This window comes from Jaculus jaculus, chromosome 18 (assembly GCF_020740685.1).
Source record: "Jaculus jaculus isolate mJacJac1 chromosome 18, mJacJac1.mat.Y.cur, whole genome shotgun sequence".
In the NCBI taxonomy this organism is placed as follows: domain Eukaryota; kingdom Metazoa; phylum Chordata; class Mammalia; order Rodentia; family Dipodidae; genus Jaculus; species Jaculus jaculus.
The window spans coordinates 44952346-44978382 of NC_059119.1; the positions used below are offsets into that span (position 1 = coordinate 44952346).

Here is a 26037-nt window from a genome sequence, read left to right on the forward strand (position 1 = left end):
AAGGAAGGAAGGAAGGAAGGAAGGAAGGAAGGAAGGAAGGAAGGAAGGAAGGAAGGAAGGAAAGAAAGAGAGAGAGAGACAGGGAGGGAGGGAGGGACAAACAACACTGACATGTATACTTACAGACACACAGAGACCCAGACAGACACAAAGACGCATCTATGTGCGTTAGTCTCCCCACTTCTCTCAGTACAAGGACTAGTTTGAGCTCACAAGGAAAGCTAGTTTTTTTCACCTGTATATGCAACCGTTCATTCTCCTCTATCTTCTTTTGCAGGTCTTCATCAAAGACGCTCTTCTGCTCTTGGCTCAGCTGAGAAGAACATTCTCCACTTTTCTGATGGAAAGAACAAGTGATGTCCACATAACTTCCCTTCTCTAGAGAAGCACCCTAAGGCACATGGCTCTCTAGCACCTTAGGGACTTCTCCCTTCCCCATCCTCACCATTCAAACAGCCCTGTAAGAGGCGTACAGTCCATCATTTAATTTTCTCTATCAGACGCAGATTGAAACTGAATTGATTGCAAAGAGCGGGAAGGTTTAAAAGAGAGATGGGGTTGGGGGGGGGAACAACAGATGAGGTTATTAGTTTTTGCAAACAAATCCAGGAGTTTTTCTGTTGGAAGTCAGAAAAGACCTAGAATGCTAACAATAAATATTTCAATTTCACCCTTTGGTTTGGGAGAGAACTTTTATTTTTATTTATTTATTTTAGAGACACAGAGAGAAAATGGACACGCCAGGGCCTCTAACCAATGCACACGAACTCCAGATGCATGTGCCACCTTGTGCATCTGGCTGACGTGGGTCCTGGGGAATTGAACCTGGGTCCTTAGGCTTCGCGGACAAGCACCTTAACCACTAAGCCATCTCTCCAGCCCTGGGAGAGAGATTTTAGAGTCTGAGTGGTTAAATTCCTTTAAAAATTGTAATAAATTATGCAAGATCAATCACAACAGTGTTTACATGAAAATCCACATAAAACATAACCATATAAAATAAAGCTACTATATAAATAAATACAAGAAAAAACTCAGATTAATAACATTCCTTGTAGCTAATATTAACTTTTTGATGAGAAGAATGGACACTTGTTTTCATGTAATACATAGAACTGAGCCAATCCTAGGGACGATGGAACAATGAAACTGTGTTTGGACATCAGTCACCACCCTCTGCTTTTCCGTGTCCTCACTCTCCAGTTAAAAGTGACGTCCATCATCTGCTGATCCTATGAATCAGTGATGTTAAAGCCCTTTGAAAGCAGAGCGGCTGGACTAAAAACAGAAAAATATCCACCATGTCTGGAACAAAAGCAATGTGTAAGGACTGCATGTGGGGTCCTCAGTACTCCCAACATGAAAATTTTTAATTAAAACTAATTCATGGATACTCTGGCTTCTCTTCAGACCTAGTAAATCTTTCTTTCACCTTTTACAAAAAAAAAAAAAAGAAAGAAAAGAAACTAATTCATGGAGAGATGGCTTAGCAGTTAATGTACATGGTACATGCCTGCAAAGCCATAGGACCCATGTTCGATTCCCCAGGACCCACGTAAACCAGATGCACTAGGTGGCACATGCGTCTGGAATTCGTTTGCAGTGATTGAAGGCCTTGGCACACCCATTTCTCTGTCTCCCTCTGCCTCTCTCGCTCTCAAATAAATAAATAAACTAATTCATAAGTCTTATACACACCTCTGCTAAACAGGCATAGGAAGGTATATTAACCAGGCTTAGTAGCTCTAACCTATACTTACTTGCAGCATTCAAGAGGCTGAGGTAAGATTACTACAAGTGTGAAGTCAACCTGGACTACATGGGGAGTTCCAGGGCAGCCTGGGCCGTGGAGTGACCCTGTTTCTCAGTGAATTCCAGGTCAGCCTGGGATAGTTCAAGACCCTACCTTCAAGACCCTACCTCGAAAAACCAAAAAGAAAAGAAAGAAAGAAAAAAAAATTGCAATAGGCTCATCTGATGTATGGATGGCGATTTGCCCCTGATGGGTCTATACAAATCCCCAGAGCATGTGTATTTTACGTAAATACTAGCACGTTAGCGTATCCTTCCACGTAGCGCAATGTGTCTGAAAAGGTATTAACATATCACATGGTAACACAGCCTCGGACCCTGCACATGATCCCATTTAATCCTCACCAGCCTGAGAAGCTCATGCCCACTTCGAAGATGGAGAAACAGGTCACGTGGCCAGAAGCACAGATTTGTAAATGGCAGGCAAGGAACCTGCCCCGCCGCTGCTTCTCTTGCACCCAGTCTCGTACCCTGCCCCAGGAACACACTGATGGGATGTGGTACGTGTTGCGTTGTGTCGTGTTGAGATAGGGACTCACCCCAGCCTAGGCTAACTGGGAACTCCCTGTGGAGCCCCAGGCTGGCCTTCAACTCTTGGTGACTCTCCTACCTCAATTCCCAAGTGCTAGAACTACAGGTATGAGACACCATGCCCAGTCAGAACATGGGTCTAAGAGCTGGAGAGATGGCTCAGTGGTTAAAGGTGCTTGCTTGCAGGATATGGTTCCACATACAAAAGACTGAGGGTCAGTGGGCGTGGTGGCGCACGCCTTTAATCCCAGCACTTGGGAGGCAGAGGTAGGAGGATCGCTGTGAGTTCTAGGCCACCCTGAGAATACACACTAAATTCCAGTTCACTAACCCCCCGCCAACTCCCAACCCCACAAAAGCAACTTCTTAATCACAGAAGGTTCAAAAGTACAAAATCATCCATCTTAGAGCAGTAAGAAATAAAATAAGAGAAAGCATTTTCTTAAAATCTGAAGGATATTAAATTGGCCTCATAGAATAAACACCATGAAATACATCTGTAGTATACTTCCAAACTTAAATCTATCCCTGTGTTTCAGCCGTTATTTTCATGGTAGTAACACTCTGCTACTACCTTGGGTTCTATCTGCCCTGTCTTAAGTTAATGGTAACTTGATAACTAAAACATACAACAATTTGACAAATAAAATATCCCATTGAACCGGGCGTGGTGGTGCACGCCTTTAATCCCAGAATTTGGGAGGCAGAGGTGGGAGAATCGCCATGAGTTTGAGGCCACCCTGAGACTACATAATGAATTCCAGGTCAACCTGGGCTCGAGCAAGACCCTATCTTGAAAAAACAAAAAGGAAAAAAAAAAAGTGGGGGAGGGCTGGAGAGATGGGTTAGCAGTTAAGGCGTTTGCCTGCAAAGCCAAAAGATCCCAGTTTGATTCTCCAGGACCCACATAAGCCAGATGCACAAGGGGGCACATGTGTCTGGAGTTCATTTACAGTGGCTGGAGGCCCTGGTGCACCCATTCTCTCTCCCTCTCTGCCTCTTTCTCTCTCTCAAATACATAAATAATAAAATATATATTTTTTAAAAAAGATATTCCATTGATTTTTCTCCACAACTAAATCAACTATGGGTATGTTTGCTTTTAATAAATTCTCTAAAACTGATTTTTGTATGAAAATGTACCTTAACTAGGTGTGGTGGCACATGCCTCTAATCCCAGCACTGGAGAAGCTAAATCAGGATGATCAAGAGTTCGAGGCCAGGGCTGGAGATATAGTTCAGCAGATGAAGTGTTTGCTTACAAAGCCTGATAGCCCAGGTTCAATTCCCCAGTACCTACATAAAGCCAGATGCATAACATGGTACATACATCTGAAGTATGTTTGCAGCAGCAAAAGGCCCTGGTCCCTTTTCTCTAAACCAATCAATCAATCTCTCTCTCTCTTTCTCTGCTTGCAACTAAATTTATTTTTTATAAAGAGTTTGAGGGCTAGAGAGATGGCTTAGCGGTTAAGGTGCTTGCTTGTGAAGCCTAAGGACCCATGTTCAACTCTCCAGGTTCCATGTAAACCAGATGCAAAGTGATACAACTGCCCAAGGTCACAAATGCACACTAGGTGGCGTACATGTCTGCAGTTTCATTACGGTGGCTGGAGTCCCTGGCACGCCAATTCTCTCTCTTGCATTAAAAAAAAAAAAAAAGAAAAAGAAAAAGAAAAAGGGCTGGAGGGATGGCTTAGCAGTTAAGACTCTTGCCTGTAAAACCAAAGGACCTCAGTTCAATTCCCCAGGACCCACGTAAGCCAGATGCACAAGGTGGCGCATGCATCTGGAGTTCGTTTGCAGTGGCTACAGACCCTGGTGTGCCCATTCTCCCTCCCTCCCTCCCTCCCTCCCTCCCTCCCTCCCTCCCTCTCTCTCTCTCTCTCCCTCTTTCCCTCTGTCAAATAAATAAATAAAAATTAAAAAAAAAAAAGTTTGAGGCCAGCCTGAGCTATATAGTGAGGTCCTGTCTGTAAAAAAGAAAAACGAATGAAAAGAGGCACTCCTGAAATTTAGTACACATCAACAGCAACCACGTGCTTTCTGGATCTGGCATCCACAGACAACGGGGCATTAGGGCACCTGGAGACGCGGTCTTCGGCGGAGATCAGAGCGGGCAGCACGTGGCCGCCGCACACTTGGCTGAGTTTACTGAACTGACCTTGTTTTTCTTGCCTCGAGGTTCACTTAGCGCAAGCTCATCCTGAAGCAGTTCTACCCTCTTGGCAAGCTGCAGATTTCGAAATGTCAAACTGTCCATTTCCTGTTGCAGTTTCCTCAGTGACTGATCCTTCATTTTCAGCTGTTCCTACATCAAAGTAAATTCAGACTTCCTCACACACAGTTTAGAGGAAAAAAAAGAAATTTTTTTTTCACTAAATAAAATTGAAATCTCTTGCCTTAAGGAATCCAAGTTGTATGCTTATCATTTTTTAGTTCTTACATTTTTAGCTGTTTTGTGACAAAACTGTCATTTAGCCAAACCGAGTATATTTTAAAATAAAATGAAAATTAAACTGACATAACTGACAGTGACTGAAAGTCAAATGGCCACCACCGTGGAAGTCTACGACAGTGAGCAGACATACGCCATGGAGTACACATTTTTAAACCTGAACTGTAAGAGACCCTCAGGCTTCCTAATGATACCCTTCAGGGAGCAAGGATGGTAAGAAATGTGTGATTCTTTTTTTCCATAAATCCATGCTGAACTTAAATTATTTCTCCCTCATTTCTCCTCTCCCCTCCGTTCAGTGCTAGGGTTAGAACCTAACCTAAGACTTTTCAACACACTAATTTTTTACCTTAACTATTTTGATCTGTGACCCATTTTTTTTAACCAGCATTACACAACACAAAAATATTTTCAGCTGCTACTCCCTATCAACTCACCTTAAAACTACAAAAACAGAAAGAAAATCTAAAATACTGCCGTGGACTGCCCAGACTATAGATATTCAGGGTTGTATAGCTAGCAGCTACTTTTATGGTGGTCACTGGAACAAATAATTATAAGACTAAAGAAGTCAAACTGTACATGAAAGTGCCTTTAACCACTGAGCCATCTCCTCAAAAGGTCAAATTTTAACAAACAGATGATGTAACCACATTAAAACAGCAGTCTAGTACTGGGCATGGTAGCGCGTCCTTTAATCCCAGCACTCCATTTAACCCCAGCTCTCAGGAGGTAGACGTAGGAGGATCACCGTGAGTTCGAGGCTGCCCTGAGACTACATAGTGGATTCCAGGTCAGCCTGGGCCAGTGTAAGACCCTACCTCGAAAAACAAACACCCTCACCCACAAAAAAACAAAACAAAAAACCCAGCAGTCTAGGGATGAGGAGATGGCTCAGAGGTTAAAGCACTTGTTTGCAAAGGCTGATGGCCTGGGTTTGATTCCCCAGTAGCCATGTAAAGCCAGATGCACAAAATGGTGCATGCGTCTTGAGTTTGTTTGCAGCCCTGGCATGCCTAGGTTCTCTGTGTCTCAGATAAATGAAAATATTTTTTAAACAATCAGCAGTCTACAAACCACCAGTTGGTGTCTCTTACCTCTTGGAATCACCTGCATGTTGAAAGCAACTAGAGAGACAGAGATGAAGCTATCTGTGTGTTCCTACTGAATGGAAAAACTTTTTTTCCCCTTTTCTTTGTTCAATAAGCTCTGAATTTTTTTGTTTGTTTGTTTGGTTGGCTGGTTGGTTTTTCAAGATAGAGTCTCGCTCTAGCCCACGCCTTTAATCGCCATGAGTTCAAGGCTACCCTGAGACTACATAGTGAATTCCAGGGCAGCCTGAGCTAGAGTGAGATGAAACCACAAAAAAGGAGAAGTCTGATTCATCCAGGTGGGTTTAGCAGTATAAAGGACTTGAGGTATAGAAGAAATGCATTAAAGCCAATATTTTCCCCTGTAATATTTTAGCTAAGGAAATCAAAATATATATATATATATATATAAAATATACTAAGCAAGAAAGAAAGTCTCTCTCTCTCTCTGTCTCTCTCTCTCTCTCACACACACCTTACCATTTCCTATTCTTAGTAAATCAGTATCAGAGTTAGGACTTTATCCCTGAAAAACAGCTCAGTTCCCTACTTTAAGATTACCAAACACTAACAACCTGTGCAACTCTAATTTCCTGGTGCATACCTTTAAAGCAGCAGAATTTGCTTGCTCATCCACAACACCTTTCTTTAGGACTTGATTCTGAGCCCGAAGCTGAAAACACAAAGCAATAATCAGTTTTAATACAAAGCAGCCAGCGGGAGACGGTAAGGACAGCACCATTACTTTGTAAGAATCATTGCACTGAATAACTAAGTATCTTATCACACATACATACATACATGCACACACACGTGTGTGTATATGTGTGTGTGTGCATATATACGTATATATACACACACACATATATATGAACATTTGCTCCCAAAAGGAAAACCCACGTGCCATTTTATAAAGGAAAGTACGCAGGCTGAGTTCCCCAGTGCCATAAACCTAATCACTGGCAAAGCTAGGCCTGAAACCCGCGTCTCCTGGGCTGGGGCTGTACCTCAGCGGCACAGCGCCTGCCCAGAGTGAGCGGGACCCCGATTTGGCCCCCAGCGCCACAAAGAAATAAAGATAACATCCGTCTTCCCATTCCGAGTTCATCATTCTTTAGGTGAAACTGTCATGCTCCTAAGTAAAAACGAGACAGTAAGTAGCAGAATATGTCGTTTTCCCCAAAATTCTGGAATACTGCTCATTTGTAAAATATACTTTGACAAATTCTAGAATAAGAACTGAACAAACGATTAAACTGCAGGGCATCAATATACCCAGTAGAGACACTGTCCTAATGTGAGAGAAGTATATGCTGTAACCACAGACGTGGCCTCAAGAATATGCAACTGCCATCAGCCACCTGCTCAGGCACTATCCAAAGCGACTAAGAAACAACAGGTTCGTTTGAAAGCAACAGAATCCTGGGCTGGAGACACAGCTGCTTGCAAACCCTGCAGCCTAGATTCAATTCCCCAGTACCCACAAGAAGCCAGGTGCACAAAGGGACGCATGTGTCTGGGTTTGCAGCGGCAAGAGGCCCTGAGGCACCCATTCTCATTCCACACCCCCCCCCCATAAATAAAGATATAGGGCTGGAGAGATGGCTTAGCAGTTAAGGCATTTGCCTGTGAAGCCAAAGGACCCAGGTTTGATTCCCCAGGACCCACATAAGCCAGATGCACAAGGGGACGCAAGTGTCTGGAGCTCGTTTGCATGGGCTAGAGGCCCTAGTGTGCCCATTTTCTCTCTCTCATAAATAAATAAATAACAATTTTAAAAAAGAATAAATGCACAAACCAGTGTAGCTAAAGCAAAAGATCTATAGATTAATACTTTCAAAGCTCAATATAGAGACCATCACTAACTACATTCTTCTCTGAGAAGCCAAAAGAATGGGGTGATTTTTCATTATGAGTTAAAAACAAAAAAACAAAAACTAATCTACTGCTGAAGACTCCACATACTTGGGCTGCAAGGCCACTGAGAAAGCCTGCTGGAACTGAGCTGATAACCTCCTCCATGTAGACCAGCTGACAGAAAGCTAGAAGAAGCCATTCTATATGCAGGTCAATGGGAGAAAGAGATACCACCAGTGAAGATACTCAACAGTGGACACTGCAAGCCCTATAATTGGCCAGTCAGGCCAAATGAGCCAACGGGTGCAATAGTGGCACCTCTGTCAAGGTGGAAACCAACTGCCCTCCAATTGGACTAGAGGCCCGCTCCATGGGGGGGGGGAACACATCCCTGACACTGAAAACTTAAAACAGGGGTAGTCATAAGCCCTAGGGTTGTAACATCTGCTGATGTCTGGAATAATGTATATACTATGCTCATCAAATGGCCCAGTAAGCACTTCTCTTAATATTTATATTCATATATTAATGCTACTCTCACTTTGGGTAGAGAATCTTCTCTTTTCAGATGGCAGTGACCTTGGGACAACTCAGAAAGTATCACAGTCCTGGAAAGAAGTGACTGGAGTACTGAGTAACATCTCGATCACACCTTCCAAGGCTCAGGGTCTAATGCGGAAGAGGTGGCGGAAAGAATGTAAGAGCCAAAGGAAGGGTAGTACTCCTTACAACGTGCTCCCTCCAGACATAAAATGGCCTGGATATCCATGACCTCACAGTGCCTGAGACTACCTACACAAGACCATCATAAGAGGAGGAAAAGATCATGACATCAAAATAAAAGAGAGACTGACTGAGATGGGGAGGGGATATGATAGAGAATGGAATTTCAAAGGGGAAGTGGGGGGAGGGAGGGATAGTTTTTATAACCATGGAAAATATTAATAAAAACAGAGAAAACAAAACCTAATCTATTTCACTAGGTATGGTGTCCTGTGCCTGACATCACAGAAGTCAGGAGGTCAAGGCAGGAGGGTTGTAAGTTGAAGGGCAACTTGGGCTACACAGCAAATTTGAGACTACCCTGGACTGCACAGGAAGACCCTATCTCATAAACTAAACTAAACAGGGACTATAGAGATGGCTTAGCAGTTAAAGTGCTTGCCTGCAAAGCCAAAGGACCCAGGTTCGATTCCCAAGTACCCACGTAAGCCAGATGCACAGATGCACAGGTGGCACAAGTGTCTGGAGTTCGTTTGCAGTGGCTGGAGGCCCTGGCGTGCCCATTCTCTCTCTTTATCACCTCTGCTTCTCTCTCTCTCCATCAAATAATTAATTAAATATTTTTGAAAATTAAAATTTAGATAAATTTTAAAAATTATGTGTAACCCAGATCTGTTTCATGAGAACAGAAGCGACTCTTATTTATTTATTTTGGTTTTTGGAGGTAGGGTCTCGCTCTAGCTCAAGCTGACCTGGAATTCACTATGTGGTCTCAGGGTGGCCTCAAACTCCCAGTGATCCTCCTACCTCTGTCGGAATCAAAGGCATGTGCCACCACGCCTGGCCAGAAGTGGCTCTTTTCTGTGCCAAGAGAATGCAAATATCTGAATTCTAAACCGTAAATATTTAGAATTCACCAGGCAATTCAAGATTGTAAGAAAAATAGACATGAGAATCTTCTCGTTAGAAAGTTCAAGTTCACAGCTCAATGCTCCAACAGAAAGGAGATCTCTACACGCCCCACCACTTACCAGAAGACATGAACCTGGAACCTTCGCTCAGCCTTTGGGGTTTCAGCACACCTTTAATCCCAGCACTCGGAAGGCAGAGGTGGGAGGATCACCATGAGTTCAAGGCCACCCTGAGACTACACAGTGAATTCTATGTCAGCCTGAGCTACAGTGAAACCTTACCTCAAAAATAAATAAAAATAAAAATATAAATAAATAAAATAGAAGAGGGACTTGTTTGAAAGAAGAGGGGTTCAGTGGAGGGGTAAGGAGGACTATGGGGGGATTACAATCAAGGTACATTGTGTAGATATATGGAGGCTGTCAATAAAAAGTCTCAGAAGGGGAAGACAAAGCATTTAAAAGGTAATTAGAGGCTGGAGAGATGGCTCAGCGGTTAAACAGTTGCCTTTGAAGCGTAAGGACCCCAGTTCGAGGTGATTCCCCAGGACCCACGTTAGCCAGATGCACAAGGGGCACACACGTCTGGAGTTCATTTGCAGCAGATGGAGGCCCTGACGTGCCCATTCTCTCCCTCCCTCCCTCCCTCTCTCTGTCTCTTTCCCTCCCTCCCTCCCTCCCTCTCCCTCTCTCTCTCTCTCTCTCTCTCTCTCTCTCTCTCTGCCTCTTTCTCTGTCACTTTCAAATAAATAAATAAATAAAAAATTTAAAAAGATAATTGGCACTATTGTGTTTCCTGCTCTTAAAAAAAAAAGCACAGATATGAAGCTGTCTAAAAGGGGGATTGGCAAACTCTGGTCTGATGGCAAAACTGCTGCCCAAATTGAGATCTTCTGGAACACAGCCACGCTCCTTTATTTATATACCCTAAGCAATGGAGGAGATGAGCAGTTCCAACAGGAATCACACAGCCTCAAGCCTAAAATATTTAAAGTTTGGCTCTTTACAGAAAGTGTGGCAACCTGTGCTGGAGAAGTTCGGAAGGGAGAGGGCCTGACTTCTGTCATGTAGCCGATTCACATTGTAAACAGTGCCAGCAGCCCTATGAACAATGAGTCATCCACCTGGAAGACTGAGGGTTCGAATCCATGTAGCGAGAAGACAGAAAAACCATCTCAGTCTTGTTTTGCCTTTGAGATAAGGTCTCCCTAGCCCAGGCTGGCCTCAAACTCTCTACACAGCTGAGAAAGACCTTACTCCTGATTCCCCCCCCCCATCGCTAACACACCCTGCTTCCCACTTGTCTTTAGGTGTGATTTCACTCAGTTCTATGGGAGATCTGTCATGTCTTCTCTCTGTGGTACTGAGAAGCTCCTGTGAGTGAGTTTCCTGGATGATATCAACAGCAGCATTAAAAGACAGTTCTGGTTTTTTGTTTATTTTAATTGATTTGGCAGTGACCACTGGAGTAACTCAAAACTGGCCAAAGCTGGGCTGGAGAGATGGCTCAGCCGTTAAGGCGCTTGTCTACAAAGCCTAACAACATGACTCAAGTTTGATAAAGTGGCAGATGCATCTAGAGTTCATTTGCAGAGGCTAGAGGCCCTAGCATACCCATTCCCTCCCCCCACCAGTCTCTCTTCTCTGCATGCAAATAAATAAATAAAAATATTTATTTTTTTTAATATATTTTAAGAAAGAAGAGGGGATTCAGTGGAAGGGTAGATCTGGGAGGAGAAAAACAAAAGTGATGAAAGGGGATTATGATTAAGGTATGCTGTCTGTATTTATAAATACTTAAAAATGATTCGAGGGGACTGGAGAGATGGCTTAGTGGTTAAAGAGCTTGCCTGTGAAGCCTAAGGACCCAGTTTCAATTCCCCAGTATCCACATAAGTCAGATGTACATGGTGGTGCATGCGTCTGGAATTCGTTTGCAGTAGATAGAGGCCCTGGCATGCCCATTCTCGTTCTCTATTTATCCCTCAAATAAATAAAAATATTAAAAAAATGATTTGGGCCAGGCATGGTCATGCATGCCTTTAATCCCAGCACTTGGGAGGCAGAGCTAGGAAGACAGCCGTGAGTTCAAGGTCATTATGACATTACATAGTGATGTCACAGGTCAGCCTGGGTTACAGCGAGACCCTACCACAAACAATAAAATAAAATAAAATAATTTAAAAATGGGGATTTTCCTTCAGGAAACATTGTTTTGCAAACTGACAACTCAAGACACCCTTAACAGAACGTTGTTCTTAGTAGTATTTATCTAAAAGCCCTTTTAGGTATCTGGCAGGAAAGGACAACGGTGATGGGCTGGCACACCCTCCTACCACAGCTGCCAGCCTGCGTGCTGCTGGCCCTGCTCCTGGCCCGCTCTTTGTGCCCTGTGGACCAGCAGCAGCTCGTGGGTGGCGCCCAGCTGCGCTCAGCACGCCCCGGGAGAACCCACGTCCTCCTGCCAGCCCGCACCAGGCGGAGGCACAGGGCTTCAGCTCCCGATGCAGTTACGCGGTCACCGATGGCCCTCCTGTCTCCAGAAGATGACGTGCAGGTGGTGGGGCTGTGACTGCCCTCGCGTCTCCTTCAGACAGCACACCCCCCGAGACCAGGCACACCGACCTTTCCTACTCCGTTCCGTGGAGGAACAGGACCTCGGAATCCCAACTGCAATCTCCCCCGTGTTACTTGACAACCTCAGAGAGGCTCACTGTCCCAAGGTTAGAGATGCATGACATGCACCCTCTCATGTGAACTCCGACCTACCTTCTTCTGTGTTAGATATCTGTGGGGGTTTGTTGTTGTTGTTGTTTGTTTTGTTTTATGTTGTGTTGTGCTGTTTTTCGAGGTAGGGTCTCGTTCTTACCCAGGCTGACCTGGAGTTCACTATGTAGTCTCAGGGTGGCCTCGAACTCTTGGTGGTCCTCCTACCTCTGCCTCCGGAGTGCTGGGAGTGAGCCGGGTGTGGTGGCGCATGCCTTTAACTCCAGGGTAGGCAGCAGTGGAAGATGCCATGGTGAGGACTTGGGGGAGGTTGTGGGGGCACTGGAGGTGCCCCCTTAAGGCAATGAATGTGGACCTTGAGTCTCTTCCTCCCGTCTCTTTTCTCCTGGCCTGAGATGTCATCACGAGTTTGCATCCCCCTTGGTCTGGCCATAACCACCCACCACAAGCTATGAACAGTCAGGAGACACTGCCCTGAGCCTCCACTACGACACTGGCTGGACTCTGAACTCCAAACTGGTGAACAAAATAAAATAAAAACCTTTGTGCCTTCGGGAATTTTCTGCAGCCACACAAAGCTACCAAAACGGTGTGCATCCAAATCCCAGAGGTTTGTTACAATACAGACTGCCAGGTTCCACTGCAAATTTCCAATCCAGTAGGCCCAGGGTGGACTTGGGAGCCTGCATTCTAACCCACTTCCAGATGGTGTGGGCGATGGGGATCCAGAGCCCACATTCTGAAAACCACTGACCCACGAGAATACACATACGACCAAGATCTTCAAGCTTGCACACACACACACACACACACACACACACACACACACGCGCACGTCCCTCTCTCCATGATGCCAGGCAAGCACGGTCCTTCATAGAAAGCAGGATGAACCGACATGAACTCCAGCTCAGTACTTTCCACCTCTTTTCTTCGTAACATCAGCATCAGAGGCAGAGCAAGTTGTGGAAGAAACGGCAGGTCTTTCATCTGTAATCCATCGTGTGCTAACCGAGGCTTCAGGAGCTCTCCCTCACATCCCGAGGAGGAAGCTTGCACTGGGAAACCAGCCTCTCCACACCTTTCCCCCGCGGCCCCCACCTCCAAGCGCTCCTGAAGCTGAAATGTTCCATGTCTCTAGCGGGGGCCTGAGAGAAGGCGCAGTGGATAAAGTGCTTACCACTCGGGCCTGAGTGCTCATGTTCGATCCCAGACGCCGCAGAAACGGGCACAGGAGTCAACAGTAATAGTGAGAAAGGGAGAGCGGGTGGAAGGTAAGCACTGACCTGAAAGTCGCCCTCCAACTGCCTCGGGCCCATTGTGCCAAGAACACAGCCACACTCAACATGAACACAAAAGCCCAAGCAAATTAAAAAGGAGGAGGGGGAGGAAGGAGAGGAGAAAGAAAGTGAAGAGAGAAGGAAAGAGGGAGGAGAAAAAAAGGAGGAAGAGGAAGGAGAGGAAAGACAAGACAGAAGATGAAGACAGTGGCTTCTGGTCAAAAAATAATTTTTCAAGTCTCTAATAACCTCGTGCCCAAACCACTACGGTCTTAATCTCCATTTTTACTGATCTTCTCTAACCCTTTGTCTCAGCAACCTGTTGGCCTTCTTCTAATTCTCATCTGCTCTGATCTCCACGGTTCATCTTTTATCTAACTGCATTCTCATGTGTAAGGAAATTCACTAAGTAGTTTCAGGGTTGCCTCGAACTCATGGCAAATTCATGACGATCTCCTACCTCTGCCTCCCAAATACTGGGATTAAAGGTGTGCGCCACCTGGCCCAGATTACTTTGTTGCTAACTTCTCAGGGGGAAAGACGGTGACTACATTCTCTAGCATGCAAAGGTCCTTTCCTGCAGTACTGGCTGAGATCTGCTCTGAAGGGTGGGTGGGAGGATCCGCCAGTTCCCATAATCTGTATGCCAGGAAAGGTAATAAAAGAGTAGAATGGAAAGTGGTGTTGCAAAGGGAAAAGCAAGGGGGGGGGGAGGGAATTACCATGGTTTATTGTCTGTAATTATAGAAGTTGTCAATAAAAAATAATTTTTTTTTTTAAAAAGGAGAATGCCCCTGCCACAGCACAGTTTGAAGAGGACATAGACCTCATCTAGAAAGTGCCTGGCACTAGATGTGACAAGGAAATTTAATCCCAGCACTTGGGAGGCAGAGGTAGGAGGATTGCCATGAGTTCAAGGCCACCCTGAGACTGCAGAGTGAATTCCAGGTCAGCTTGGGCTAGAGCGAGATCCTGCCTAAAAAAAAGGGGGGGGGGAGAAAATCTTTTGAACAATCCGTGTCTTTTTTTTTTTTTTTTAAAGAGACCGGTAAAGAGGCAGACAGTCAAAGAGTATGGGTGCATCAGGACCTCTTCCCACTGCAAATAAACTCCAGATGCATGCACCACTTTGTGCATCTGGCTGTATGTGGGTGCTGGTGAATCAAACCCAGATCGTCAGGTTTTGCAAACAAGCACCTTTAATTGCTGAGCCCTGTCTCCAGCCCTGTTTTTGTTTTTTTGAGGCAGGATCTCACTGTATAGCCAAGGCTGGCTTCTAACTCAAGACACCACCCAGGTGGGCCTCGAACTAACAGCAATCCTACTTCATCCTCCCGAGTACTGCGATGACCAGCATGTATGTACGCCACACCCAGCTCTGTCCCGGATGTTCTGAAATATCCATCACTGTGCAATGAGAGGTATGAGAGATGGACGCAGGCATGGCGGCTCCTGCCTATAATCCTGGCAGTAGACCAGGAGCCCAACCTGATCTGCATAGTGAGTTCAGGACAGCATGAGACTCTGTCTCAAAATACAAAAGAATAGGGCCAGAGAGACGGCTTAGCTGTCAAGGTACCTGCCTGCAAAGCCAAAGGACCCTGGTTTGATTCTCCAGGACCCACATAAGCCAGATGCACAAGGGGGCACATGCATCTGGAGTTTGTTTGCAGTGGCTGGAGGCCCTGGCATGCCCATTCTCTCCCTCTCTCAAATAAATAAATAAATAAATATACTTTTTAAAAAGTGCAAAAGAATAAAGGGTTGGGGTAAGGGCTCAGTGGGTACAGTGGCTTGCTTACAAACCTTGACAGCCTGGGTTTGATTTTCCAGTGCTCAAAAGCCAGGTGCAAAAAAAAAAAAAAATGGTGCATCCATGTGGAGTTCATTTGTAGCAGCAAGAGGCCCTGGCACACACATGGACATGCACATAAATAAATAAATATTTTAAAATACAACAAGAGGGGAAAGAGAGGAACAGACTGGCCTCACAGGAGAGATGCCCTGAGTTTGGCAGACCTCCTTACAAGTCTCCTTAGCTCTTCCTCCTGGCACATCCTTCCCACAAGTGTTCCTCACATGCCTCCACTAATTAACTCTCCACGTTCATCTTTGTGGGAATTACTTCAAAGTGCTAGCCTTTGCCCTCATTTTTAAAATATTTTTTGTTCATTTTTTATTTATTTATTTGAGAGTGACAGACAGAGAGAAAGACAGACAGATAGAGGGAGAGAGGGAGAATGGGCGCGCCAGGGCTTCCAGCCTCTGCAAACGAACTCCAGACGCGTGAGCCCCCTTGTGCATCTGGCTAACGTGGGACCTGGGGAACCGAGCCTCGAACCGGGGTCCTTAGGCTTCACAGGCAAGCGCTTAACCGCTAAGCCATCTCTCCAGCTCTTGCCCTCATTTTTAACTAGTTCATCTCCATCAGAAATTCTCAGCAACTGTCCACAACATCGCCTCCCATGAACAGGTGACTCACGTAACTTCAACATGCCCTCCAACCCTAAAATCTATGCCTAAGCTTGAACATACCCTTTACTGCCACTGGCTTCATGCTGTCGGTGACAATCATGATCCTTCACCTCAGAGTCAGCCCCGTGTCTTCCCTCACCAAGTCCTGGCCATGAGTCTGGCCTCAGGGACAAGCACCTAAACACTCACTGTGTCTTTCCTAAGTTTAATGCTATGCACAAAGCAAGCACTCAAAGAGAGGTAAGCTAAAAGTACTTTTTAAAAATTTTTTTTATTCATTATTTATTTATTTATTTGAGAGTGACAGACAGAGAAAGAGGCAGAGAGAGAATGGGCGCGCCAGGGCCTCCAGCCACTGCAAACGAACTCCAGACGCATGCGCCCCCTTGTGCATCTGGCTAACGTGGGACCTGGGGAATCGAGCCTCGAACCGGGGTCCTTAGGCTTCACAGGCAAGCGCTTAACCGCTAAGCCATCTCTCCAGCCCAGTAGTTTTAACCCTGACTCCTGAATCTAGCCTCTCTTCTCCACACTGCACACTACTGTCACTAACTTTGTTTTATCCTACATCATTTTCCCCCAAGACTCTTCCAAAGCCTACTGTCTGGGCCTTCTTTTTGCCAATCTTCATCCGCCATATAGTTTGCAGTTTCCTTCCAAAGGTAATGTCACTCCCCTACTAGAAAATTAATAATAAAAGACCTGCGACATTCTTCATTGCTCAAAAGAGAAAGTTCACACATCTTATTTGAAACCCATAACCGTCCCTCATCTGTTCCAATCTCCTTCTACCACTTTCTTCCGTGTATCTTGAGGGACTTTCATGTCAGCAAGCCGACCATGCTGTCTAGAAAGCTGTCACTTTCTCCTTCCCTCTTCTCCCCCCACCCCCAAGTCTAACTAACTTCCACCCTTCCCTCTCCTCTGTGCTCTTGAGGAACTGGCACTGGCCACACGGTATCATAATTATGAATTGTGTTTGAAGACTATTAAAGGCAATTCCTGCAGCCAAAACTCAGCCTCACTCAACAGACCCTGGCAGACTGTTCACAGGGGGCACATAGTCTCTGTCAAACAATATCTACATTAAATACCTAAAAGAATATATAATATAAATATATATATAATATAAAATATTTCAAGGTTCATTATTATTATTATTACTTTGGGAGGCTAGACAATTATTTCGGCAATGTGGTCACTGCTCAGAGCATTTTTGGAACTCCTTGTTTGCCATTTGGAATTGCTTCTAAGCCTGTTTATCTCCCCCCCCCCCAAAGATTAAAAATCAGTCCCTTTATTTTACATGCATGAAACATTTTCAACCCAAAATAGTAATGGCAAATTTGAGCCTTGCCATCCTCTGCCCACCCACCTCCTTCATCACATGGACTGCTTCTGGCTCTCTCAAATAAGGAAATCCTCCCCAAGACCATGATATCTTGCTATCAAGAGACGACGCTGTGCCACATGCTCTTAAGTTGATTTCAGGTGGAAATGGAACAAAGTTTAGCCAGTGGAAGCACCCCTGGAATTGAGTGTAGTGTCACAAAAGACAAACATACGTGCTTTGATGGACTTTTTAATTTAAATTAAAAAAAAAAAAAAGCCAGACACGGTGGCACACACCTTTAATCCCAACACTCAGGAGGCAGAAGTAGGAGGATCACGGTGAGTTCAAGGCCACCCTGGGACTATGTAGTTAACTCCAGGTCAGCCTGAGGTAGGGTTAAAAAAATGTTTTTTTCAATTTGCTCAATATATGTTGAATGAAATCTTAAGAAAAAAGTGAATTTCAGGTTCTCCAAATTGTAAAACGGGGTCCAAGTCTGCCCGCTGACTCCAAGAATGCCAAGATCACTGACAATTAAACATTACTGTTTAATCACTTTTCAAGACAAGACATTGGAATATTCTTGAGACAGAAACACCCTACCCAGAGCTTGCACCTTCCCCTTGTGCAAGGAAAGGGGGTTCCACCATTTACAAGATGCCACAAAAATGCCATAAACAAGGGGGCCAGGTCCACTATTTTGTACACTTCAACACGTCTGGAGCACCTGCTGGGCGCTGTGCCCCATTCCAGGTGGAGTGAGGGCGACCAGATAGAAAAGGACACCGCTCTGGCAACTCAAGCTGTCAAGATCATTTCCAGACATCTTCATTCTTCTTAACCATCCATTAACCCCCCCCCCCAAAGTGATGCAGTTTCCACGAATGACATTATCACCCTTTCCAAACTGATGTGGGGCAGACAAGACGCTTTCATCCCCATCATCCGGATCCACCACCAGAAGGGAGAAAAGGGGGGGTTGATGTTCTCCAGTACAGGGGAGGGGGGAAGGGTTGGGAAACTAGGGAAGCAGAAAGCGGAGGGGTGGCACCCCATCTTTCCCTGCCCCTCTGGCCAGCATCACAAGCAGGGAAGCCTGGATGAGACGCCCCAGTGCCAAGCCTGCCAGCTCCAGCCAGCATCGAACTCCAGGCTCCCTTTCTGCAGAAATGCACGCGGAGCCTCCTCCCTCCCTCCCTCCAGACACCGCCCGGCCCCATCTCTCCCGAGCTGCAGGTGGAGCCCCGGCCATGGTGGACGGGGACAGCAGGTGTCCATTGCACCCCCATCCACAGTCCCGAGCCATTGCCAAGGCCACAGAGCCTGGGGGGAGACCGCCCTCCCCTGGCTCGCCCACCCGCGATGGGGTACCTTCGAGTACTCCTGAGCCAGCTTCTGATACTTCCCCTGCAACTCCGCCGAGGCCATGGCCTCCCACGCCCCGTCCACGCCAGGCTGACCCCGGCCGCTCGGCCCCGCCCCCGACCCTGGACCCGGGCTCGCGGCTCCCGGATCCGTCGCCGCCGCCGCCGCCGCGCCTCCTCCTCCTTCTCCTCCTCCACTTCCGGGTTCCCGCGGGGAGGGAGGAAGGGGGCGTGGTGAGCGGGCCAGGTGGGCGGGGATACGTCTTGACGTCACGCGCTCTCCCCCGCCCGCCCGCGCCCGCTCGCGCATGCGCAGCCGTACTCTTTAGTTTATTTTATTTTTTTTAAACCGCTCAGGCCCGCGCGCCATCTTGGCTCCGTGCGTCAAGATGGCTGCGCGGCGAGCTGGGGAAGTAGTGTGGGGAAGGGAAAAGGGAAAGGGTCTTACAGAACAGAACGGACGGAAGACGGAGGGAAGACAGTGAGGGAGCATGGAACCGGAAGAAGAAATAGTCCTGAGAGAGAAAAAGAGAGAAAGAGAGAGAGAGAGTGTATCCGGGGATTTTGGCCGACGTGCCCCGTGGTTCCCATGGCAACGGCAGGGCGTCGCGGCGTAGGTGGGGAGCGCGGAGACCCGGATGCGGCTGTCGCGTTATCCGCAGGTATAATATGGCGTGTGTGAACCGCCGGCGCTGTCAAGTCACACTCCGCCCACCGGGTTACGACGCCGGACGCTGACCCTGCCCGGGTTCCACAGCCGTCACAGTCCGGGGAATTTTTTGTTTGCTTGCTTTTTGCTTTTTCAACTTATTTGAGAGAGAAAGAAAGAAGGAGGGAGAATGGGTGTGCCAGGGCATCCAGCCAACAGCAACTCCCAAGTGCATGCGCCCCCTTGTGCATCTGGCTCACGTCGGTGCTAGGGAATCAAACCTGGGTCCTTTGACGTTGCAGGTAAGTGTCTCAACCCCTAAGCCGCCTCTCCAGCCCCCCCGGTGTATTTTGACATTGAAATTCCCTTGCATCCGGTCTGCACCCACGTGCCCGCCGTAGCCCACCGTCATGCACACACCAGATCCTTCCTGTGCGCCTTGAAGGAAAGGGCCGCTGGGAAATATCCCACGATGAAATACGGGCATACAGATGTGGTCACATCGTTAACCGTTCAACAAAGACGAGTCCGTTGCCTGAGTTTAAAAACAAGCCTCCGGTGGCTGGGGAGATGGCTTAGCGGTTAAGGTGTTCGCTTGCAAAAGCGAAGGTCCCAGGTTTGATTCCCCGGGACCCACGTAAGCCAGATGCACTAGGTGGCGCCTTAGTCTGGAATTCCATTTGCAGAGGCTGAAGGCCCTGGGTGTGCCCGTTTTTCCTCTCTCAAATAAATAAATTAATGAAATTAAAAATAATAATAATAAAAGTCTCCAGGGGTTGGAGAGAGGGCTTAGCAGTTAAGATGCTTGCCTGCAAAGCCTAACAACCTGGGTTCAGTTTCTCCCAGTACCCATGTAAGCCAACTATGTTAGAAAAAGAGACAAATTTAACACTAGTTGAGGGGGGGGCCTCTTGATGGTAGAGGGACGCTTCACATCTCAGCAGCACAAGACTCGGCAAATGCAGCCTGGAAGGTTTTATGTGCAAGGATTGGGGGGGAGGGAAGGAAGACTTCTTTGAATGTCTTTCTTCCCCCAGATCGCCAGCCAGCTATCTGACTCCTCTGGGGTCTTCAGGGTAGGGGGGACTGACTCCTGGCAGACTTCATGGTTTCCCCCACTAGTATGTTGAATTCCTGACATGCTAACTCTTTCAAGATGCACAAGGTGGCATATGCGTCTGGAGTTCATTTTGCGGTGGCAGCCCATCCCCCCTTCCTCATTTTCTCTCACAAATAAATAAATAAAATATTAAATTTTGTGTGTGTGTGTGTGTGTGTTTAAAGGCAGTTTCCAGGGCTTGAGAGATTGCTCAGGGGTTAAGGCACTTGCCTGCAAAGCCTAGTGACCTATATTCAATTCCCCAGTACTCATGTAAGCCAGGTACACAAAGTAGCTCATGCATCTGGAGTTTGCAGTAGCTAGAGGCCCTGGTGCACCCATTCTCCCTCCCTTCTGCTTATAAGTCAATATTTTAAATATATATGGGCTGGAGTGATGGCTTAGCGGTTAAGCGCTTGCCTGTGAAGCCTAAGGACCCACGTTAGCCAGGTGCAGAAGGGGCCACACGCATCTGGAGTTCGTTTGCAGTGGCTGGAAGCCCTGGCATGCCCATTTGCTTACCCCCCCCCCCCGTCACTCTCAAATAAAAATTAGAAAATAAAAATAAAAAAATAGAGAGTGTTTGCTCCAAAACATGGTGACACACCATGTTAAACATAAAGTAAATTACGGGATACAATAATAAACATTTTAAACATATGAAGTTAGCCAGACATGATTGTGCATGCCTACAATCCTAGCATTTGGGAGGCTGAGTCAGGAGGATTGCCATGACTTTGAAGGCAGCTTGGGCTCTCTCTCTCTGCAAATAAATAAAATTTGAAAAGCTAAACCAAGTAAATAAAAGAAAAAAAAATTTTAAATACATACTCAAAAGACTCAGCTCTCACCTCAAAGTGGATAAGAGAGAGTTTATTCTGGAGCCAAATATGAGTGACCATGGCCCAGAAACACAGAATAGATTATCCCAATTTCATGTTCCAACATGTTAACTTCATGAAGGTTTTATGGCTCGAGAATAAAGAAAGTTGGAGAGATGTATTTGAAAAGTACTGGAGAGATGACTTAGCAGTTAAGGCACTTGCCTATGAAGCCTAAGGACCCAGGTTCCATTTCCCAGTTCCCAAGTAAACCAGATGCATATGGTGGCTCATTCTGGGAGTTCATTTGCATTGACTAGAGGCCCTGGCATGCATATTCTCTCTCTCTCTCTCTCAACAAATAAATAAAAATAAAATATTAAGCCTGGCGTGGGGGCACATGTTTTTAATCCCAGCACTGAGGAGGCAGAAGTAGAAGGTTCGCTTTGAGTTTGAAGCCACCCTGAGACTGCAGAGTGAGTGAGTTCCAGGTCAGCCTGGGCTAGAGTGAGACCCTACCTAGAAAAAAAAAAAAAAAAAAAGAAAAATTAAAAATTAAATTTCTAAAAAGAAAGTTTATAAATCAAGGCACTTTTCAAAAACATTGACTATCAGGTAGGTGGGTTACAGCATAGGCTGTCCACCATAGACTTCAGATGCTATCTGATGACATTCTTAGCTCTTGGGTTGGCAGAAGCTGGTAGCCTGTTAATACGTTCCAAAAAGGACACACTTGATCAACTGATAGTCACCAGGAAGTTAGTTCAAACACGGAGGTGGGCAATAAAAGGCTATTAAGGGCTAAAGGTAGCCCAAGGAAATTTGGCTCTGACTTCGCAACATTCCATCTGTGTGATCACAGGAGTTTTATCAGTCCAATCTGCCTTGTTGGAAGTAAAGGCAGCAGATGCCGTTCTGTTGGGTGAACTTCAGTTCACAGAAGCGACATTGTATTGTTCCTCAGCACACGAAACTGTAGTAACATGCCAAAACAAGGACATGGAGAAATGACTCCAGATGAAGCGCTTGAGACTGGAGTTTGACTCCTTAGCATCCCGGGTGCATACAGTGGCCTCTCGTCCAACACTGTAAAGGCTACACGGATCCCAGGCAAGCTGGCTGGCTACACTAACTGAATCAGCAAACCCCTGAGTTCTAGGGAGACCCTGCCCCATAAACAAGGTGGCAGGGAGACCAGCAAGTACACGCTTGATAGAGAAACAAGACCCTGGAGGGAATGCATATAGCTCCAGGCCAAATCACCTCCTGTGTGAAAAGAAAGGAATGAAACAGGTTGGAGAAATGGCTTAGCGGTTAAGTGCTTGCCTGTGAAGCCTAAGGACCCAGGTTTAAGCTTGATTCCCCAAATAAATAAATAAAAATAAACGAAAAACAATATTTAAAAAAAAAGAAAAGACAAACTTTCTCTCTCTGTTGCTCTCAAATAAATAAATAAAAATAAAAACAATATTTTAAAAAATGAAAAGACAAACTGAATACAGACTTCTTTAGTTTTTTAATTTTATTTTTATTTATTTATTTGAGAACAACAGAGAGAAAGAGGCAGAGAGAGAGAGAGAATGGGCGTGCCAGGGCCTCCAGCCACTGCAAATGAACTCCAGACGTGTGCGCCCCCTTGTGCATCTGGCTAATGTGGGTCCTGGGGAATCAAGCCTCGAACCGGGGTCCTTACGCTACACAGGCAAGCACTTAACCACTAAGCCATTTCTCCAGCCCACTTCTTTAGTTTTCAAAGTAAACGTGACAGAATTGATACGTGTTATCCAAGTAATTAGCAAAGAGATGTTATAATATTTTTTACTTATTTATTTGAGAGAGGTACAGAAAATGGCAGAGAGAGGGAAAGTGCATGCATGCTTCTAACCACTGAAAATGAATTCCAGACACGTGCCACCGAGTGCATCTGGGAATCAAAGCTGGGTCTTTAGGCTTTGCAGGCAAGTGCACTGAGCCATCTCTCCAGCTCTTGTTTTGTTATTTTGAGATAGGGTCTCATGCTAGCTGACCTGGAATTCACTCTTTTTTTTTTTTTTTTAAATATTTTATTTATTTATTTGAGAGTGACAGAGACAGAGAGAAAGACAGATAGAGGGAGAGAGAGAGAGAATGGGCGCGCCAGGGCTTCCAGCCTCTGCAAACGAACTCCAGACACGTGCGCCCCCTTGTGCATCTGGCTAACGTGGGACCTGGGGAACCGAGCCTCAAACCGGGGTCCTTAGGCTTCACAGGCGAGCGCTTAACCGCTAAGCCATGTCTCCAGCCCGGAATTCACTCTTTAGTCCTACGCTGGCTTCGAACTCACAGTGGTCCTCCTGCCTCTGCCTCCCAAATGCTGGAATTAAAGGTGTATGCCACCATGCCCAGCTAATCTTTTGTACCAGAATAGTTAGTCTTTCATGATAAACACAGACAAAAGTGCTAGCCTAGTTTCCAGTTTATCTATGAGTCAGACAGAAATTGTATAGTGAAGAGCAGAGCCTGTATCCATTTTCAGTCATTGGACTCTGTAAGAGTTACAAACTAAAAGCCACTTCTTTTTTTCAGCTTGTCCAAAAAACACTGTCCAAACTTTCACAGGGATAATTTATATATAATTACTACTAGTTTTTGGTGGCACCACCAAGTGGCAGAATTAAATACTGTGAGTATAGTGTGTGGTTTGCAAAAGAATGGAATTTTTAATTATTTTAAATTTTAGGTATTTATTTATTTGAGAGAGAGAAAGAGGGGGAAAGAGAGAGAATGGGCATGCCAGGGTCTCCAGCCTCCTCAAACGAACTCCAGACACATTCGCCCCCTCGTGCATCTGGCTCACGCGGGTCCTGGGGAATCGAACAGGCATCCTTTGACTTTGCAGGCATACACCTTAACTGCTAAGCCATCTCTCCAGCTCTTTTTTTTTTAATTTTTAAAAATGATCCAGAAATACCATTTCAAAGCAAGAGTACACATGTGTAAATTTATTTTACTGAATTTAGAATTTTATTTTCCACTGACTAATCTGTTCAGCTGGATGCAATGCTTTAAAATTCCAGCTGATAAATATGAATAAATTGGACTAAAGAGATGGCTTAGTGGTTGGTGTGCTTCGCTGTGAAGCCTAAGAACCCAAGTTCAATTCCCCAGGACCCACATAAGCCAGATGCATGAGGTGGCACATGCATCTAAAGTTTGTTTGCAGTGGCTGGAGGTCCTGACATGCCCATTCTCTCTCTCTCTTTCAAATAAATAAATACTTTTAAAAAATAAAAGTAAAAATAGGTCTGGGGAGATGGCTTAGTGGTTAAGGCGTTTGCCTGCAAAGCCAAAGGACCCAGGTTCAATTCCCCAGAACCCACATTAGCCAGATGCACAAAGGGGGTGCTGGAGACTCTGGCATGTCTCTCTCTCTCTCTCTCCCTCCCTCTCTCTCCCTTTCTCTGTCAAATAAATAAATAAAAAATAAAATATTTAAAAATGAAAAAATAATTTCTTCCTCAAAAGACATCACTGAGGTTTTAAAAATATAAGCCACATAGAAGATGATTGTAGATTTCTTGTCCAAACACATGAAGAGCTCTTATAAATCAATAATAATTAAAAAAAAAAAAAAACAAAAGGCGTTGGTGGTATAGTGGTTAGCATAGCTGCCTTCCAAGCAGTTGACCCGGGTTCGATTCCCGGCCAACGCAATACAGTTTATTTGGGGGAGGATACTTAATAGGTTGATATTGTATATATGTAATTACAATGATTGTAATGGGGAGGTAATATGATGGAGAATGGAATTTCAAATGGGAAAGTGTGGGGGTGGGGAGGGAGGGAATTACCATGGGATATATTTTATAATCATGGAAAATGTTAATAAAAATTTTAAAAATAAAATAAAAATAAAAAGGAAAAAAAAAAAAGCAACCAAATAGAAAAATGGCCAAGGGACTTCAACAGGCATTGTGCAAGGAAGACATACAATTAGCCAATAAACATGCCAAAGGTCTTCAATTCCACTGACTGGAAGTAAAATTAAAACCCCAGTAAGATACCACTGCATATCCACATAAAGGACTACCTAAAAAGACTGGGCTGGGTGGGGTGGCACACACCTGTAATCCCAGCACTTGGGAGTTCAAGGCCAGCCTTGGTTACATAGAAAGCTCCTGGCTAGCCTGGGCTGTATCTGACCCTATCAAAAACAATGAATAAATAAGGATCTATTATGCCCACCAAACCGATTGTAAGTAGTTATGTTTATGCCCGTATATTGACGCTACTCTCACTTTTGGGTTGGAAAAAGCTTCTCTTTTTCAGATGGCAGTGACCACTGTTGAGGCTCAAAACTTGCCAGAGTGCTGAGACGTGATAGCTGAGTGTTCAACACTAAATAATATATCTCTATCACACCCGCTGAGCTCAGGGACCATTGCAGAAGAGGTGGCAGAAAGAATCAAAGAGTTGACAAAGGGAGGACTGCTTACAGTACTGTCTCCCAGCCAGGCGTGGTGGCGCACGCCTTTAATCCCAGCACTGGGGAGGCAGAGGTAGGAGGATCACCATGAGTTCGAGGCCACCCTGAGACTCCATAATAAATTCCAGGTCAGCCTCTGCTAGAGTGCGACCCTACCTTGCAAAAACAGAAGATACTATCTTCCAGACACAAAGTGGCCCTAAAGATTCATGACCTCACAGTGGCTGGCTCTACTTACACAAGACCTGCATAATAGGAGGGGAAAAAAATGATGACATCAAAATAGAAGTGAGACTAGTTGAAAAGAAGGGATTCAGGCTGGAGAGATGGCTTGGCGGTTAAGCGCTTGCCTGTGAACCCTAAGGACCCCGGTTCGAGGCTCGGTTCCCCAGGTCCCACGTTAGCCAGATGCACAAGGGGGCGCACGCGTCTGGAGTTCGTTTG

At 45.6% G+C, this 26037-nt stretch overlaps 1 protein-coding gene and 1 non-coding gene across 2 annotated transcripts in view; one reads left to right on the forward strand and one right to left on the reverse strand.

Annotated features, from left to right (window-relative positions):
• The window catches only part of Ppp1r21 (protein phosphatase 1 regulatory subunit 21), an 83726-nt gene extending 65051 nt beyond the window's left edge, over positions 1-18675 (reverse strand). The window contains exons 1-4 of the mRNA XM_004660149.2: positions 18567-18675; positions 6497-6565; positions 4508-4654; positions 236-337 (exon numbers count right to left, since the gene is read on the reverse strand). Of these exons, the coding sequence (XP_004660206.1) occupies positions 236-337; positions 4508-4654; positions 6497-6565; positions 18567-18623 (375 nt within the window). The 5' untranslated portion in view covers positions 18624-18675. The remainder of the gene's footprint in view (positions 1-235; positions 338-4507; positions 4655-6496; positions 6566-18566) is intronic.
• A 6073-nt stretch (positions 18676-24748) lies between these two features.
• On the forward strand, positions 24749-24820 carry Trnag-ucc. The gene has a single exon. It is a non-coding gene; the product is annotated as a tRNA-Gly (tRNA).
• Positions 24821-26037: the final 1217 nt, after the last annotated feature.